This window comes from Puma concolor, chromosome E3, assembly GCF_028749965.1.
Source record: "Puma concolor isolate L17-30 chromosome E3, mPumCon1.1.hap2, whole genome shotgun sequence".
In the NCBI taxonomy this organism is placed as follows: Eukaryota; Metazoa; Chordata; class Mammalia; order Carnivora; family Felidae; genus Puma; species Puma concolor.
Window position 1 is genome coordinate 38402382 of NC_141682.1, and position 17800 is coordinate 38420181.

General features: G+C 42.9%; 1 protein-coding gene across 1 annotated transcript in view; it reads left to right on the plus strand.

Annotated features, from left to right (window-relative positions):
- Nucleotides 1–14412, plus strand: part of LOC112853163 (ectonucleotide pyrophosphatase/phosphodiesterase family member 7-like) — a 28930-nt gene extending 14518 nt beyond the window's left edge. The window contains exons 2-5 of the mRNA XM_086691835.1: nt 3273–3418; nt 10099–10725; nt 12780–13032; nt 14208–14412. Coding sequence (XP_086547961.1) covers nt 3273–3418; nt 10099–10725; nt 12780–13032; nt 14208–14335 — 1154 coding nt within the window. The 3' untranslated portion in view covers nt 14336–14412. The remainder of the gene's footprint in view (nt 1–3272; nt 3419–10098; nt 10726–12779; nt 13033–14207) is intronic.
- Nucleotides 14413–17800: the final 3388 nt, after the last annotated feature.

Genomic DNA, 17800 nt, shown 5'->3' on the forward strand with positions numbered 1-17800 from the left:
AGGCTTGAGCAGCAGGAAGGAGGGAACCGAAGGGGCAATGGAAATTCCTGCTGGGTCATTAGTGGTTCCCAGCCACTGGCTGGATTTAGAACATACCTTTAAGTGTCAGGGTGGAAATAACACAAACACCATGAAGACAGTTCCCTTTTTGCAATTACTGGGACTAGCCATGCCACAAAATGGAAGGGTCATGCTCCCTGAACTCATTTTAGATTAGTTATTTGAAACTTGGGTAACATCTCTTTCAGGGGAAAAGGGATTCTATGATGGGTTCCCAGGCTAGTCTATTTAACTGATACTATAATTGACCTCTTGGTCCCAGAGCCTGGAAACCAGAATCATTAAGGTCCAGGGAGGGGAAGTTTCCATGTCCATGGTGTCCTTTGCTTCCTCCTATCCCTCCTCCAAATCCTCCCAATGTCTCTGAGCCCCCAAGCTTCCCCAGATACTGGAATACTCCAGGTTTTGACAGCTGCCAGCCTTCCCTTTGGTCTCTCAGGGAAGCTGCTATCAACCCAGATTTTGGAGTAATGGGTAATCTGCTAGAACTAATCCACATACATGTGTGAATGACTAACAGTCCCTGAACCAGTGGCTCTGACATGTCAGTTGGCTTATGAAAATGCAAACTCGCAGACCCAACCCTAGATGTGTGGATTGAGCACGGGCTAGGTTGGAGAACAGAGAATTTGTGTTTTTTAACAGTAGTTCAACTGATTCTAATGTTGGTGGTATAGATACCATGGATAAATACTAGAACAGGTGAAGTGGCAGGCATTTATAATTCCATGGTGATTTGCTCTTTACTGGGCAGGAAGAGTCACACAGAACAGAATCCAGGATTTGCAGGTAAAAAAGATAAAGACAAAAGCAAGCTACTACCTGGGTGAATTATCTCTGTGCTTCCATTTCATCTGCTGTGATATGACATGGCTCAGCCATGAGAAAACTTGGACACTACAACAAGGAGAGGATTTGTTGTAGATTTCAAAAAAGGACAAGTTCTTGTCCGTTTGGCCCCCACCTACCCATAACAAAGTACCCTCACTTGTGGTATTCAACCCCCCTCGTGACATACAGTATCACGGAGAGATTAAAAGCCCAGGTTGTAATGCTCAACACCATAAGTCATTCAGTAAATGCACAGCAAACCCAATGAGATACCCCTGCACATCCACTCGGTTGACCAAAATCAAAAAAAGGAAGAAACAAGTATTGGTGAGGAGGCAGAGAATTCGGAACTCCTGTACATCGCTAGTGGAAATGTAAAATTGTACAGCCACTATGGAAAATGGTTTGGCAATTCCTCAAAAAGTTAAACATAGAGTCACCATATGACCCACCAATTCTACTCTGAAGTATATACCCAAAAGAATTGAAAGCAGGGACTCAAACAGATACTTGTACATGAATGTTCATAGCAGCATTATTCGCAGTAGCCTAGCCAAACAACCTAGAAACAACCTAAATGTCCACTAACTAATAGATGGATAAACACATTCTGGTCTATTCATACAACAGAATATTATTCAGCCATTAAAAGGAATGAAGTACAGATATATGCTACAACATGGATGAACCCGGAAAACATGAGACTAAGTAAAAGAAACCAGACACAAAAAGTCACGTATTGTGAGATTTCATTTCTATGAAATGTCCCGAATACCTAAATTTATAGAGACAGAAAGCAGATTAACGGCCAGTAGCAGGTAGGGGAATGGAGAACTGGGGAGTGACTGCTAATGGGTACAGTCTCCTTTTGCAGTGATGAAAATACCTTGGGACTAGAAAGAGGTGATTATTGCACAACATTGTGACTATAATAAGTGCCACTGAATTGTACACTTTAAAATGTTAATGGTTATTTTCATGTTTTGCAAATTTTACCTATTAAAAAAAAAGCGGGGTGTAACCAAACCTCCTGGGTTCAAAGCCCAGTACTGCTACATGATCTTGAGCAAACTCTGTGCCTGATTCCTGTAAAGGGGAAAATCTCTAAAGGCAGGACAATAAATATGTGCCATGATTTCATCACACAAACCCTACCCACTATTATTCAGGCAAACCAAGGCCAGGCAGGTTAGGGGCTTGTTCAAGTTCACATAACAGGTTCAGAAGTTAACTCAGAGTTGGTACCCAGCTCTTTTTGGACTCTAAGTCCATGCTCTTCCCCTGTTGACCATCCAATTTGATCCCTCACCAGGAACCTTGATACCAAGACCCCAGTCCCTGACAGCAGTGCAACTTTTTCCCAGTGATTCCAAGCATGGTGTACCTGCAAGGCAGAAATGACAGAGCAACAACTATTTTTGCTTCTTCCCAGCTGAAAGCCTTGGCCATCCTAAGAGGACTTTACCCACCAGCAGCTTGGCAACGACTGAGCCAGTGGAGAATTTTCCCCTCTCGATTCCCGTGACAATCAAGTTTTAGTCACAGAATATCCTGTCTTGATTTACCTTGGAAATAGGAGAAATCATCACTATCTTATTGCAATCAGTAGGGTCACCCAGAGGAATCTGTTCCAGAAGGTGGGGGAGTGGACACTCAGCTGTTCCCTGGGTCTTTTGGTTAAGTCTTTAGACTACTCCCCAGTATGCACTCTCCTTTTCCCCAGTACAGTGTAAGATCACAGGTACTTTCTATATCTGGTTCAATTCTTATGTTTTCAAGAATAATCTAGCTTACTCACATTCCCCAAAATCCACTTTCCTTCTTTAAGTAGAGAGAAATAAGTCTATACCCATCTATGTCTAGAAATCTTTCTTGATTCCATTGTTTTCCTCAAACAGCACAGCCAATGGGAGTCCTAGGAAAAACCCTGGGATATTTGCCAAGAATTGGGCCCACTGGATATTCAATATTGAATCAGACCATCACAAGCAGAAGATAAGGAATATCACCCCACAGGATATATCTAAATCCCAGGCTCTTGCCTTCTGGACACAGAATAACCTAAGTAACCTGGCCTCCCTAAGCCTTCCCTCCTCGCCCATCAGTTTCCACAGCCCACCCCAGCTTCCTCCAGGACTGTTCCAGGCAGCAGATCCAATCTGGCAGGTGTGAGATTCTATTAGCCCTTTCTTTATGGCTACCAATGTTTGCACCTCCAGAAAACCAAATCTGAAGCCCCAGGGTGGCCACCCAGAGTGACAGTCCCCCAGAAGAAGTAGGCCAACCAGAAGGATATTGGAGGAGATCTTAAGATCACTTTGACACCGCTGGCAGCATCCATTCATTGAACTTATCAGTACCTTCCCTCCTTCATTCCCAAGGTCGCTGGATTGAAGATCATGGAGTCATTCACAACATGATGTTTAACACAGAGACACACTGGAAGTACTCCTTCAAGACCACACAGAATAAGACTGAATGGTGGGACAATGGTGTTCTCCCCCTCTGGATCACAGCCCAGAGACAGGTACTTTCAGAAACCCTGGGTTGGCTTCCAGGGACATCGCATCTCATTCCTAAGCATGTGGGACGGGGGTTAGAAGCTATGACCTCGAGTAAGTGACTTAACTTCTCTAAGCATGTTTCCCTAAATGTGTAATGGGAATAATGACGATGTGCTTATTTAATAGATTTTACATAAGTATTAATTGAAATATGCATTTAGCCATTATTGATGGATAAGTCTCTACGAGGGCAGAGTCTGGCGTAATCACAATTGTACCTCCAGGGCTCACCATAGGGCTCTGTCACATTTTTTTAACCCAGCAGCACTTTCATAAATGTCTGTTTATACACTTGTCTCAGACTTAAGCATAAAAGCCCTTAGGAATGAAGTTGACCATTTAATGAATCTTCAGACCACGGAAAGTTCTTAAGATAACATTCACTCGAAAGGATTCTGGTAGCCATTTATTATTGCTTCAAAAAGGCAGAAATCAGAGGTCTGTGTTTAAGTCCTAGCCCAAAACCTTTTGTCAGCTTTGTGTTTTCTTAATAAGCTTCCACAGTCATCACTTCAGAGTAGGACCTCCTCCTTGTCTTCCCCAAGACACCAATCTTTGCTCCAAAGATCCCCTTGGCACTGGCGCTTCACCTCTATGCTCCAAGGTACACTGGGTGTGTCATGTTGCAAGATGGTGCCATTGCAGCTCAGAATGCAGGCTGCGGACTTGGACACCTGGAGCAGGATCCAGCCAGCTCCACTCTTCTCCAGCTGCATGACCTTGGGCAACAACCTCCTCTGGGTGTGTGATTTGCCCCAACCATAAAATGAAAACTGTCAGAGTCCCTGCTTCTTAAGCCCATTGGGAGGGTGAACTGAGATAATGCACATGTCTTGAAAACTAAATGTTCAAAAACTATTAGTCATTAAAGGAAGTTGAATCATCTTAGCACTTCAGCTGGTCACTACAGCTCTAAACCAGAACTAACCAAAGGAACTTTCTTTGATTATGGACATGTTCTACTGTGTACTTTCCAAAATGGAAGCCACCAGCCATGTGTGCTTATTGAGCCCTTGAAATGTGGCTAGTGAGACTGAGGAACCAACTTTTTAACTGCATTTGATTTTAATTAATTTCAACTTAAATCTAAATACCACATGTGGCTAAGGGCTACCATATTGGACAATGTAGCTTCTAGATGAATCACAGGGAGTTGTCAATGACTCTACCTTAGCTTCATTTTTCCCCCTAACTGTTGGGCTCTAGATTCTTTCCTCTTCTGTCACATTTTTAAAAATTTTTTTAACATTTATTTAGTATTCAGAAACAAGAGAGACAGCATGAGCATGGGAGGGGCAGAGAGAAGGGGAGACACAGAATCCGAAGCAGGCTCCAGGCTCTGAGCTACCAGCACAGAGCCCGACACAGGGCTTGAACTCACAAACTGCGAGATAATGACCTGAGCTGAAGTCAGACGCTTAACCAACTGAGCCACCCAAGTGCCCCCTTCTGTCACATTTTTTAACTTTGAAGCAGAGACCACCATGCAAATAAATTCTGTCCTCCCAAGAAAATAAGATTCATAACACTACATGTCTAATACTGATTTAAGTGCTTTACATTTATTAATTTATAACAGCTCTTAGGTGGGTGCTACAATTACGTCCACTTAACAGATGAGTAAACTGTTAAACAGAGCAGTGCCATAACTTCTCAAAGTCACAAAGCTTGCAAAAGGCAAAGCTGAGATTTGAATTCACTCAGGGTTCAGCAACTCTTAACTCTTAACCATAACAGAATATTATTTCCTTGGCCAAAACATTTAGCCATGGATCTGATAGTGAATCTTACTGCTAGGGAGATCTGGGCAGTCTTCATTAATTCACTATTCAACTTGCTATGATATTTGTTCATTGGCATGAGGGTTCTGGTAGCATTCTTTCCTGCAGTTTTTCTTATTCACAGTTCTTGTCTCATTGCCATTTATTTTCAGGACTTCGTTTCCTTCTGCTCAACTCATAATCAGAGTGTTCTTCCTCTTTGCTGAATTCATAAGTGGTTATGCAGAAAAAGGATCTGGTTCAGGGCCAGGCGACTGAAAACACGCCATTCATTTAGCAAGTGAAAGTCATGTTGGTGCATCTCTCATTCTACCACTGATATCTCCTGCCATGGGACAGAGCCATTGCCCAGCAGCCTGAAGAGATAGCAGGAAAACCACTGCATTCAAGGCAGACCTGTGGCCCCAGGTCAGCTCCCCAGTAACAGGATTCCAACTGGCCCTAAATGTCATTCAGAAGCCCATATGTTTTTCCAGGAAGGGCTATGGGGGGGCGGCCTGGCCTGTATCCATCACTGGGAAAATCCATCGTTCTCCTGAGTCTCTTCCAGGCAGTCTTTGTGGAGATTGATGCATTCACCTTTAATAGGACTAAAATGTTTTCCTTCCATGACACTAATGCTGCCAGAGTTCATCAAGATACACAAGCATTGACATGCCTTACACATGATGCCTAAAAGATGGGATTCCTGGCCACCTTTGCGTCCATTAGTCATGGTTCATGAGCATATCCACACTCCAGCAGGACTTCACTAATGGTCAGGGTATGAACAGAGAAGCTCCATTTAGAGCAAGCTCATATTTTAAATGAGCATACCTGATAACTGAACATGATTAATGGCTGAGATGGTTCACCATGTTCAGAAGTCCTAATCCTCAGAGAAAGGCAGACAGCCATGACTGTAAGATCCAAGAAAACCATAAAAACCTAGGGGCACGTTTCACCTCTCTATGGAGGAGCTATAGAGTGTATTAAGGAGTGAAATGGCAGAGGATGATCCGAGTGAGATCCCCATAGCTTCCAAGAGTCTGTATCAGGACCATGGTAGGCTATTACCAGGAGGGGATTCAGAGAGATGGTGGGGAGTTTAGCTATGGTTTTCAATGTAAGCCAAGTCTCCTAGACAATAGCTTCCAAACTTGGAAGAGCTGTGAGCAAGATGGTGCCAGGTACTTCTGCCTAGAGTGTTAATAACAGAATAATTCATCCCAATATTGGCCCAAACCATGTTTTTATAATGCATCATAAAGGCTCTAAGAATAATAATCTGACCTCCAAAAGGGTGTGGGATGGGGAGAAAATAGAATCTTGGCCGTCTGGCTCCTTCTGTTCAGTGACTCCTCTGGAGCACAGAAAAGCAATGAAAATGCTCAGACTTCTGAATTTCACATACATACAGTCCATCTCTTTCCACCCAGTCACTCCCTAGAAGGAGGAACTAACTCCTTTCCCTAAACCACACACACTTCCCACCAAAGCACAACCATGATAAAATGTTCAAGGGCCTTCCTAAAACATGTGCACCTTGTGACATTCACTCTATCACCTAAAGGAAGAAATAAAACAAAATACAAAACCAAACTGAAACTTCTGCTCTAATGATTTGTTCTGAAGAGTTTGGTGGGATCTGTACAAGGATTTTTCCCATAGTAAGTACCAACTCTTGTTTTAAAAAAGCAACTTAAGAATAATATCCACATTGATGCAAAACTACACTAAGGGAGAATAATGAACCTAATAAAACCAGAGATTTTCCAATTGCTATTGCTACTGGAAACACTGATTATGCTAATTAAAGGGTAGAATAGTAAATACCCACTCTTTTGCATCCAATTAAGTGCTCAGATTATTTCTCAGAAGTATTTGTTGAAAATAGCACTTTTGATTATCACGGGTCCCAAATAAACAGAGTCGTGTGTGTGTGTGTTTGTATGTGTGTGTGTGTGTGTACACACTCAAATACACATTTATCTCCGGAGCTCTTTACATGGAGTAGTGTAACTCTTAAAATTCCTATGGGACCAAGTAAAAAAAAAATCATACGGCTTGGGATATCTTTAAAGAAAGTGTATGTTGAGAACACAGCACAAGAAAACAATTTCAAGTTGGGAACATGTGAGATTTAACACACAAACATCAAGAACACAAATGGATAGGCAAGGCTGCCTAAGTCCCTCATAAAGTCAATGCCAGCTTATTCTAGATAATAAAATACCAAACTATGTTGTACAAAACGTTGAAAGTTTTATCCTTCCAGCCAATTCCATACTTCAGAGCAAAGTCAATTTATATGTAAGTTAAACAAAGTACCATCGCTAAAAACTGAGAATTATGAGTAATGCCAATCAGAAATGCAATAAATAAATATTAGAGGATTTTCAAGTTAAAGCAACCATATAAATTCTATTATCAGAAATGAAAATGTGTTGCCTGAAGAGATTACAAATAAGATGCTAGAACCCAAAAAAGGAAGAGCTTCTGTAACTATTTCCATAAGTTAATCAGGAGTGAGACTAGGATGGGTTTTGCACCCACTAAAGGAGATGCAATTCATACATTCATTCAACATGCGTTTAACCAACAATTACCACCTACACTGAACCAGGCCTATTCTAGGTCCCAGGAAAAGAGTGGTCAACAAAATCAACATGGCCCCTGATCTCCTGGAACTCCCATTCTAAGGGAGGGAAATAGATAGTAAACAAGTCAACAAAGTAAGATAATTTCAGATTGAGTAAAGTGTTTTATAGAAAATAAAACTAAATCACATAATAGAAAATGAATGCTGGAGGGCAGAGGGCACAATATTTCACCTATAACTATGGATAGCAGAGCTTCTGGAGCCTTGTGAAGAATTTAGTATTAAGAATTCTGCCTTTTTTTTTTTTTTTTTAAGTAGGCTGCACACCCAGCATGGAGGGAGTCCAATGCAGGCCTTGATCTTATGACCCTGAGATCAAGACCTGAGCTGAGATCAAGAGTCAGACACTTAACTGACTAAGCCACCCAGGCACACCTTAAGACTTCTGTCTTACTTCAAATTTCCTAAAAGTAGAGCTTGAGGCAGGGGTTTAGTGCATGTGAGGCATTGAGGGAGAGTTCTCAGGAGATGGGAGTAAGGGAAACTGACAGGGCAGGGTTTGAAAGATAAATGGTCCCCAAAGTTGGATACCAGCTTCAGCATGATCCCACAGGGAGCTCTGGCGCATGAATTACATCCCATGTTATCCCAGCCTGAAGCAAGTAAGCTGGTCTTTTGTCCTCCCATTACTCAATTCCTGGCCATAGGCAGCTGGGAGTGAAGGAGCAGTATGGAACAACTTTCCAGGTGAGGCAAGATTTGGCCACTTGGCTAAAGGTACTTTTCCAGAACATGGAGCAGCTGAAGTGAATGTGAGTTTACTGGCCCAGTAAGGGGATCTGGGTAGAAAAACAACAGCATCTCCTACAACTTCCAAATTGCTTTCTTGTTTCTCTCTCTTAAACAGTATATAGGAAGTTTTCATTACTCTCTATTTATACTCTTCTGTTCATTTGTTAATCAAACAGCCACAACCCAGGTGCCATTATCCCCAAAGTCTTCCTGGTCATTTATTCTCCATACCAAATCAACATAGTTACACCAATCTTGGTTCTACTAAAACCAATAAATCTTTTGTGTTTTTCAGAACATTCAAACCTTGGGTGACACAGCAAGTGCCACAATACAGCCTTCAAGTTAATAGCTTTGCTGAGGCAAAGGAAAATACTTGCTCCCCAAATACACAAGTCATTCATTCATTGAACCAAAAATCTATTGAGCCCCTACTATGTGCCATGTCCTGGCTGAGTAGATGCTTTCCAACAACAGGACTTATTTAGTGAGATGTGTTCATCTTGTTGTGAACTCATTAAAGAGCATATATAATTTTTTTTCCTAACAAATTTCCCAAACTTTGTCAACAGCCACCTTTCTACTGGGGAGATTACTTAAGAATATTTCATAACTTTGCAATCACATGTGTTGTTAAAACAATATATTGAGTTATTTCTGGTTCAAAGCTTTCCTCAGCCCTTACTTCTCCTCCCCAGAAGTCCCAAGATCAAATCTCGTTGGCTCTGACTGGGACATGGGCCCACGTCTGAACCAACTGCTGTGGCCAATGGATGTAGTGCCCTCTAATTGGCCAGGCCACAGCCACATCCCACTTCTGGAGCCTGATGTGGAACCAATACATCCCAAACCAGCCATGAAGCAAGGGCAGAGAGGAGAGCCTCTAGGGAGAGTCAGCGCTCTCTGAACCAGCAGAAGGATATTGGGTGGTAGGCAGGCAAACTGTCCACTATACAATTCAGCAAAGGCTTTATGGTGATTTGCTATACTTGGAGGCAAAGAAAAGACTACCTAGCACATGCCAAAACACAATACCCAACACTTTACCTTAAAGTTATCTGGCTTAATCCTCACAAAAATACCATCAACTTTTTGGCATTTTACATATAGAAACCCTGAAGCATAAGAGGTTAAAGAACACACTCACCATCAGCAACTTTTTCCTCCATTCCAAGGGACTTTTTTTTTCATTTTGCCATCTCTAAAGTTGGAGTGCATCTTAAAATCAGTGGAGTGTCATGGTTTAACTGGCAGCATTTTTCTTCCAGTAGCACATAAAATAATAACATGTCTTGCAACTAACAGTGTTTTAGATTTGATGAGATCCTGGTGAAGCCAGGATGAATGAAATCCAACCCCATCTGACTCCAAAGCTCACATGTTCTCTATGCCTCTGGACTAGGGCAGAGATGTCAACAAGTCAGGCTTTGCTTATTTTATAAAAGATATAAGATACAGCCCTGATAGAATTTTCTTCTTGTACTTGCAGGGGAGGAAGACAGCATCATTCCACTATCCTGGGGGAGGTGCAAAGTACAAAGGGGAGGCTGTCCAGCGGTCCCTGGTGGAGTCTCACACTCACCCAGACAGCAATGAGACAGAGTGGAGGGAGAACATAGATATTGTCATGAACTGGTTCACTAAGGAAGACTTTGATTTTGTGACTCTGTACTATGGAGAGCCAGATAACGTGGGACACAAATTTGGGCCTGAGACGGAGAACAGAAGGGTGATGATTCAGCAAATTGACAGAACCATCGGGTACCTGGTGGAAGCCATTAAAAGGCACAGCTTGACCAAGCACCTCAATGTCATCATCACATCAGACCATGGCATGACCACAGTAAAAAAGAGCCCCAATGTCACTGAGATCCTCTTGACAAACTACATCAAGTTCAAGGACTTGGTCAAGTTTGATATCGTGGACTATGGTGGCTTTGGGATGATCCTGCCCAAACCAGGGAAAGAGGAAGCTGTTTACCAAGCACTGAAGAATGCACATCCTCACCTCAATGTGTACAAGAAGGAGGAATTCCCAGAACGCTTCCATTTTGCTAAACACAAGCGGGTGCTGCCAATTGTGATGTACGCTGACTCTGGTTATAACATCAATGGGGTGAGTCGATTCTAAAACGAATGAAGCCATCTTGGATCTGGGAGACAGCCTATAGAGAGAAACGATTCTGAAAAAAAATTAAAACATAAGTTGTAACCCACTGTTAGTTCTAAGTGTTCCCCACCCTCACCCCATGTCTCACCCAACCAACCCTGTCCCATGTTACTGCTATGCAGTTATAATGACAAACATCCCCGACCAAAGCTCTGTCCAGCACTGTACTAAAAATTTAACATGAGTTGTTTCATTTTTGTCTTCCCATCAACCCAAAGATAGATACTCTTATTTCCCTTGTTTTATTTAATAAGGAATAAGCCAAAGATAGAGAGAAGTGATTCAGGATTAGAAGTATAAGGTTAATGTTTTAATCCAAGCCTGTGTGCTTGCTTGATCATTATGCACAGATCACCAGTAGATTCACCAAAAATAACCATGTGCTGGTTCCCCTTTACACATATCAAGGAGAAGGAGGAGGAGAAGGGGAAGGAGAGGGACAGGGAGGTAGAGGGAGAGGGAGAAGGAGAGGGAGGGGGAGGGGAAGAAGGAGGGTGATGGGAAGGAGGAGGAGGAGGAGGAGGAGGAGGAGGGGAGGGAGAGGAGAAGAAGGAGAAGCCCTGTTCATACACACACACACACACACAAATTACATACAAATGGTCACAACAGCATTATTCATAAAAATCAAAAAGTGAAAACAAACCAATTGCCCATCAACTGATGAATGAATAAACAAAATATGATATAACCATACAATGGAATATTATGTTGCCATTAAAAGGAACAAGGTACTGATACATGCTACAACTTGAATGAACCTTGAGAACACTATATTTACTGAAAGAAAGTAGATACGAAAGACTTTGTATGATTCTATTTAAATGAAATGTTCAGCACAAGCAAATCTATAGAAACAGAACACAGATTGGTGATTGTCGGATGGGGAAGGGGGAGAGATGTTGGGAAGAAATGGGGAGTGACTCCTGAAGGGTACAGGGTTTCTTTTTGGGGTGATGAAAATTGATGGTGGTGATAGTTGCACACCTCTGTGAATAAAATTTAAAATCATTGAATTGTACACTTTAAATGGGTACATTATATGGTAATTATACAAATTATATCTCAAGAAAGCAGTTATGAAAAAATAAGCAAGCCTAAAGAAGAAAATACCAAAATCAATGCTAATTGTGAGATAGATTTAAGATGGTCTGGTTTTTGTTAACTATCAACCAATAATTCATGGCAGAACAAAATGTAAGTGATGTTTAAACACTGCATGACAGAAGACCATCCCAGAAATAGTTTGAAGAACACTTGTCCTAGGCTATGGACATGAGCCAAACATTATATTTGCAAACTGTTCAGAGTATAATAGGTATAGGAAAATTCATAAGGTTATTGTTTGGCGTTGGTGGAAATAGTCACAGTAAAATGCAACAATTACTTGATATTTTGCAATCCCTCACATGACCCAGATCACTGAGGATGCATGCCCAAAGCTAAGTTCTTGCCAAGGAGAAATTCCATAGCCACTGGCCTCTTTCTAAACCTGGTTCATGATGTAACAAGTTGAGAGTGATGTGAAGGAATTTAATGCAATAGTCACATTCCCAACATAACCAACCAGGTTTGAGGGAATAGGGAAACTTCTGAACTGACCATTAGAAAATCCTTTGGGTCTCAGTGCCTCTCACTGAGTACACTTCTCAGATCCCCATCCACCTGCCTGACTTAATGTGAAGTGGGTGTTACTCTTCTCTCTTCAGGATTAAGGAACTTGCAAAGCACAGGAGGCTATCACCAGAGGCACTATGTTTCAGCTTATTATTGTCAGTAGTACCTTCTTGCTGTGTCTAATGGGTATACTTTCTTTATTCTCTTTCTTAAAGATCTTTCATTCCTTGCTCTTCCCTTTGGCACTGCAGAGCAGTGTCCTTCCTTGTCATTTAAATTTTCAAAGGTTTCATGGATCTGACAAGCATGACAATAACTAAGGGACAGTTTTCTTTCAGGGGATTGGAGTCTAAAATGGCTTTTTTATTATTATTTTTTTTCAGCAACTAATAATATATTTCAACAAAGGAGATCATGGCTTTGATAATGTCTACATGGACATGAAGACCATATTCAGAGCTTTTGGGCCAGATTTCAAAAAGAATCACCTAGCTGAGCCTTTTGACAGCATCCACATCTACCCACTCATGTGTAAGCTCCTGGGGGTTACCCCTGAACCCCATAACGGCTCCCTGGCAGTCACCCAGGAAATGCTTGTGCAACATGAGCACAATGAGCAGCAGCAGCAGCAGCCAGGTGAGATACAAGAGCAACCACCAGAAAACTGGCAGTCTGACCTATTCTGTCCTGAGATACAAAAGAATGAAAAAGAGGTTGGGCGGGGGAGTGAGGGGGCCACTGGTAGAATCGAGCAGAATAATCCTGTTTGTCCAACAGCTTCAGCATCTGCAGGGCAAGATAGCAGCAGCTCTTAAACAGGTAGCAAAGGAAACAGGGAATCCCTCCACGTGCTGGTGACATTTCATACAGTGCCTCTGGGGCCAAAGGAAGGCTCTCCATAGACAGTCAAGCAATAATCCTTCTGATCCTTAGAAATCACATGCAATCTGCCCCCCTGATGTCCCTTGTAGTACAGGAAAGCAGTCTTCCTTCAGCAACTCAGCCTTTGCTAGTGCCTGGAAGAAAGCTGCTCACAGTGGAGGAAACCTTACCATTCCACTCATTGCTGAAAAAAGAAGGAAGGAGGAGTTTCTGTAAATGGGGTTGCTAATTCTTAAGACTTCAAAACCTTAAACCTGGGTGATATAAAGGAAGAATGGTATAGTCTCTAAGAATGCAGTTGTTTGCAACCAGGGGCCAGCTTTTCTTCTGCCAGGAGAGACTTAGATGCTGTTCAGTGATTTATCATACTTAAAGCAACTACACTCAATCAAAACAGAGTATAAAGGACACGCTTTTCCCTTCTTCTAAGCCACTGCACACGACTTTCTTGTGAACTTACAGGATGCAGGCCATTTTGTAGGAAACTACTTAAATGAATGACCAACTCAGGAAATTATTGGGATTTTTTTTTTTAAGTTTTAGAGTTTTGCTATAACTATTTGGCCCCTACCCCGTCTCATAGCCCATTGGGAACCTGGGGTAAGGTGTCTGACTGCTGTCAGTTATTGATTAGCAGGATGTCCCACCAACTGATTTTCAGCAAATTGGCTTTTAGCAAATTGGTCACTTGGCAAAGTGGTCATTAGGCAAATGGGTCATTTGGCGAATAGGTCATTTAGTAAATCGCCTTTCAACGACTTCCCTATGAGGTTTCTCTACAGTGAACACTTTCTTGGGTTAAATGTACATTTCATTTCCATAATTAATATTCACCAGAGCTTGGATGAAAAACTTCCCGAAGACCCAGGAGCAGCGAGAACAGCCTCTTAATAATCAGACAATTAAAAAACCATCTTATGTTTTATCAGGAGCAGAGACACAGAAGACATTCCCTCTCCAGAAGGTAGCGTTTGGCCTCGGGATTGTGACAGGAGTTCTTGCCGTTCTGTGTGTTGCTAGTGTGATATACACAGTCATTCGTCGGAAAAAGAAGTGAGTATTCTTTGGGTTTCCCAGGGTTTATCAGTGTACATTATAATAATCCACTTCAACCATTTCCTGCATGCCAGAGGGGATCCAGCACTTTGAGAACCCAGCAACCAGAGCCAGGTTCATGACTTGTAAAGTGAGCACTCACTCAAGGCCCAGGGCTCAAAAGAGCCCTCAACTTGGTTTAATAATTTACTAGTCTGTCACCATTTCAGAATTCTTGATTTTTTATTTATTTTATTTGAGAGAGAGGGAGAGAGATAGACAGAGAGTCCCAAGCAGGCTCCATGCTCAGCACAGAGCCCAATTCAGGGCTCATTCTCACAATCCTGGGATCATGACCTGAGCCAGAATCAAAAGTCAGAAGCTCAACCGACTAAACCACCCAGGCGCCCCAGAATTCTTGATTTTTTTTTAACAAAGACCCTGCATTTTCATTTTGTACTGGGCCTCCAAAATTAAATACCAGTTGCATTAGTTTTCCACAGCTGCCATAAAAAAAGTACAACAACGTACCTGGCTTAAAAGAACAGGTACTTATTGTCTCACAGAACTGGAGGGGAAAGTCCAAAATCAAGATGTTATAAGGTCAAAGCTGCCTCCGAAATTTGTATGGGAGAATCCTTCCTTGCCTCTCTAGCTTCTGGTAGTTGCTGGCAATCATTCGTATTCCTTGGTTTATAGATGCATCGTTCCAGTCTCTGCCTCCATCATCACATGGCCATCTTCGCCGTGTGTCTCTGCCTTTACATGGTGTTCTCTTCTCTGACACCACTCATGGGATTTAGGGCCCTCTGTACTCCAAGATTACCTCACCTTAATTATATCTGCAAAGAGTCTATTTCCAAATAAGGTCACCAATACCATAAGGTCCTAAGTACCAGGGGTCAGGACTTCCAACATATTCTCGGAGGGACACAATCCAACCCATAACACTGGTTCTGCCAGTGTTACAGAGCCTTGGTGCACCTCTTTCTATATATCAATAGTTATATCATTAGACTGAGCCTCCCATATTCCTTATTATACCCAACCCTGACCATTCTTGTGCTTTAACATAGCTCCTGTCTCAATAGAATGGAGGCCTCCTGAACACTATAAACAGCCTAAGGGAAGTCAGAACTTTACTTAACCTTAACTCCATTACAAAGCCCACATTTAATGTAATTTATATTTGAACTATAAAAATTTCCTATAAGTTGAAACATGACCTATAAAGGTCTCTATGCCCTGAAGCAACATTTTAAAAAGAAATCAATTGGTCCTTTTCTACAGAAACCATCAGCTATAGGAGAGCTAAAGGAAAAACTTCAATGTACTGATTGAACTGCCATGCCCACAGCATAATTTCTAAAAGGCAACTATTCTGTACGGTTAAAATATATTAGATGGTTGTTGTTGTTGACGTTGTTGCTGTTGTTGTTAAAAACCTCCAATCCAGAAGTTGAATCTTTAATATAGCGTGGGCACATACACATCCCCTCTCGCCACTGGCAGGACCATGGGATAGGTCCTAATGCTTCTCTCCATATCAACACTCCCCAGAAGTTTTACTTTCTGTGGTACCTAATCTTCATTTACACCTGAACACACACCTGTGAGGCCCCTGGGATGTTAACAATCCCTTCACTGTCTTAATTCTTCCAGATTCAGATCGGAGATATGTGGCCTTATGAACTCTGTCCCTCCCTAGAGCCCACACACCAAAATAAAGGTTTCTTCTGTGTGCAAGTCAGTGTCATAGACCACTCGGGGTCCTTTCCCAAACTACATCCCATCTGGCATTAGGAAAGGCTAAAACAGCCTAGATTTATTAATATCTTAGTATAACGTCATACAGTATTACTTATTATGGCACTGACTGTACATGCCCTTTTGCTCCTCAGAAGAAACGCAATTAATAGCTACTTTGGGTGTTAACAAAATAAGCCTAGTATTTATAAGTTTGACCCTTTCCCATTGGTTTTCATTGTCTACTGCAGGCAGAGAGCTGATCAAATGAGCAAAAGTGGACCAATCGGCCTGGCCCAGTTCTGAAGCATCATTCCCTTAAGACCAAGCCTTGGCCCTGGTTAAGGGTCATCATATCTCAGATGATTCTACCTCAGGATACCGTGAGGAAGAGGATTTCTGCAACATCAGACCCAGAAACCATTAATTCCGTGTAAAAACACATCAATAATCACGGCCCACCCTCTTGATTTAAATCAACAGTGTGGAGAGAATAAGACAAACCGTTCCTGTGTCAGATCCTGTGCTCACTTGGTACTGGTGGAAGAACAGATATGAGAATAAATGCATTCCATTAGAATTAATTCTTCTCTCTTGTTCTCTTAGCTGAGCAGGGCTCAGTGTTTCTCATCTGAAAGGGGTAATAAGATTTAATCTGTCCCCTCATCTACCTTCTGCAAGTATATTTAGCAAATTAGCTCTCAAGACTCTTCCAAATGGAGTTTTATGAGAGATGTGCTAAAGTAAATGTGTTAGACTTTGAACACAGTTCAAACTCCAGAGGCAGCACCGGTGGGTTGCTGCCTATCCTGCCTCTCACTCAAGACGTAATAACGTCTAATGGAAATAATAATTTTTTTTTCTTTTCTTCCCCCTCCTCAACCACCCCCAGGAACTTTCTTACTCTTCAGATTCCTTTCCCTACAAAGTCAAAACTCCTGCTGTAAGTCCTCCTAGTTCCTGGAGCTCGCCTGCACGCTTGCTTCCCCCTGAGCCCCTGAAGGGCAGGGACCACACCTGGGTTTCCCTCACCAGGCACACAGTAGGTGCTTAATAAGTGGTGAAAACAAGGCTGGTTGGATTAGGGACGGACCGAGGCCGGGGGAGTGGGGGTTCTGGCCTGGTATTAAAGAGGTCATGGAGAGGACGTGACCGCAGGCTGACCTCGCAAGCTCCTCGCCCCTTCCCCGCCCTGAATCCACCTCAGCGCACGGGTGGGGCTTCCACCCGGGAGGCGGTTCGGGGTCACCACCCCAGAGCACCGCGCAGTGGAGAGGACGCGGACCACAAAGGGGACTAAACCCCGCCACAGCCTCCATGCGAACGTTTAAGATTCTGACACAGGGGCGCAGCTCATCTTGCAGCGCCCCGGTGGGTAAGGCCTGAGGGACTAAGTTTCCTTGCCCATTGACTGCGCCACCTACCCTACCCGGAGCGGCGAACTCGCACCTCGACCCGAAGGGGCGGAAAAGGCCTGAGGCTCCTAACCCTGGCCTGGGGACGCGGTCCTGGAACGTGAGGGCCGTCAGGCTCACTCCCTCCCAGCTGCGCAACAGGGAGGGAGCTACGCGTCCGTCAAAAAGTGCCTCGTGAAGACGCGGGAACAGCGAGAATGATTACCTGACCCTTCGCCTGACTGGACGCTACCTACCACAAAGCCGTCGCCTCCCGCCTTGCCCTCACTTGGCGCCAAAGCCCTGACTCCGCCTCTCAAGCCCCAGGCCACGCCCCCCCATCCGAC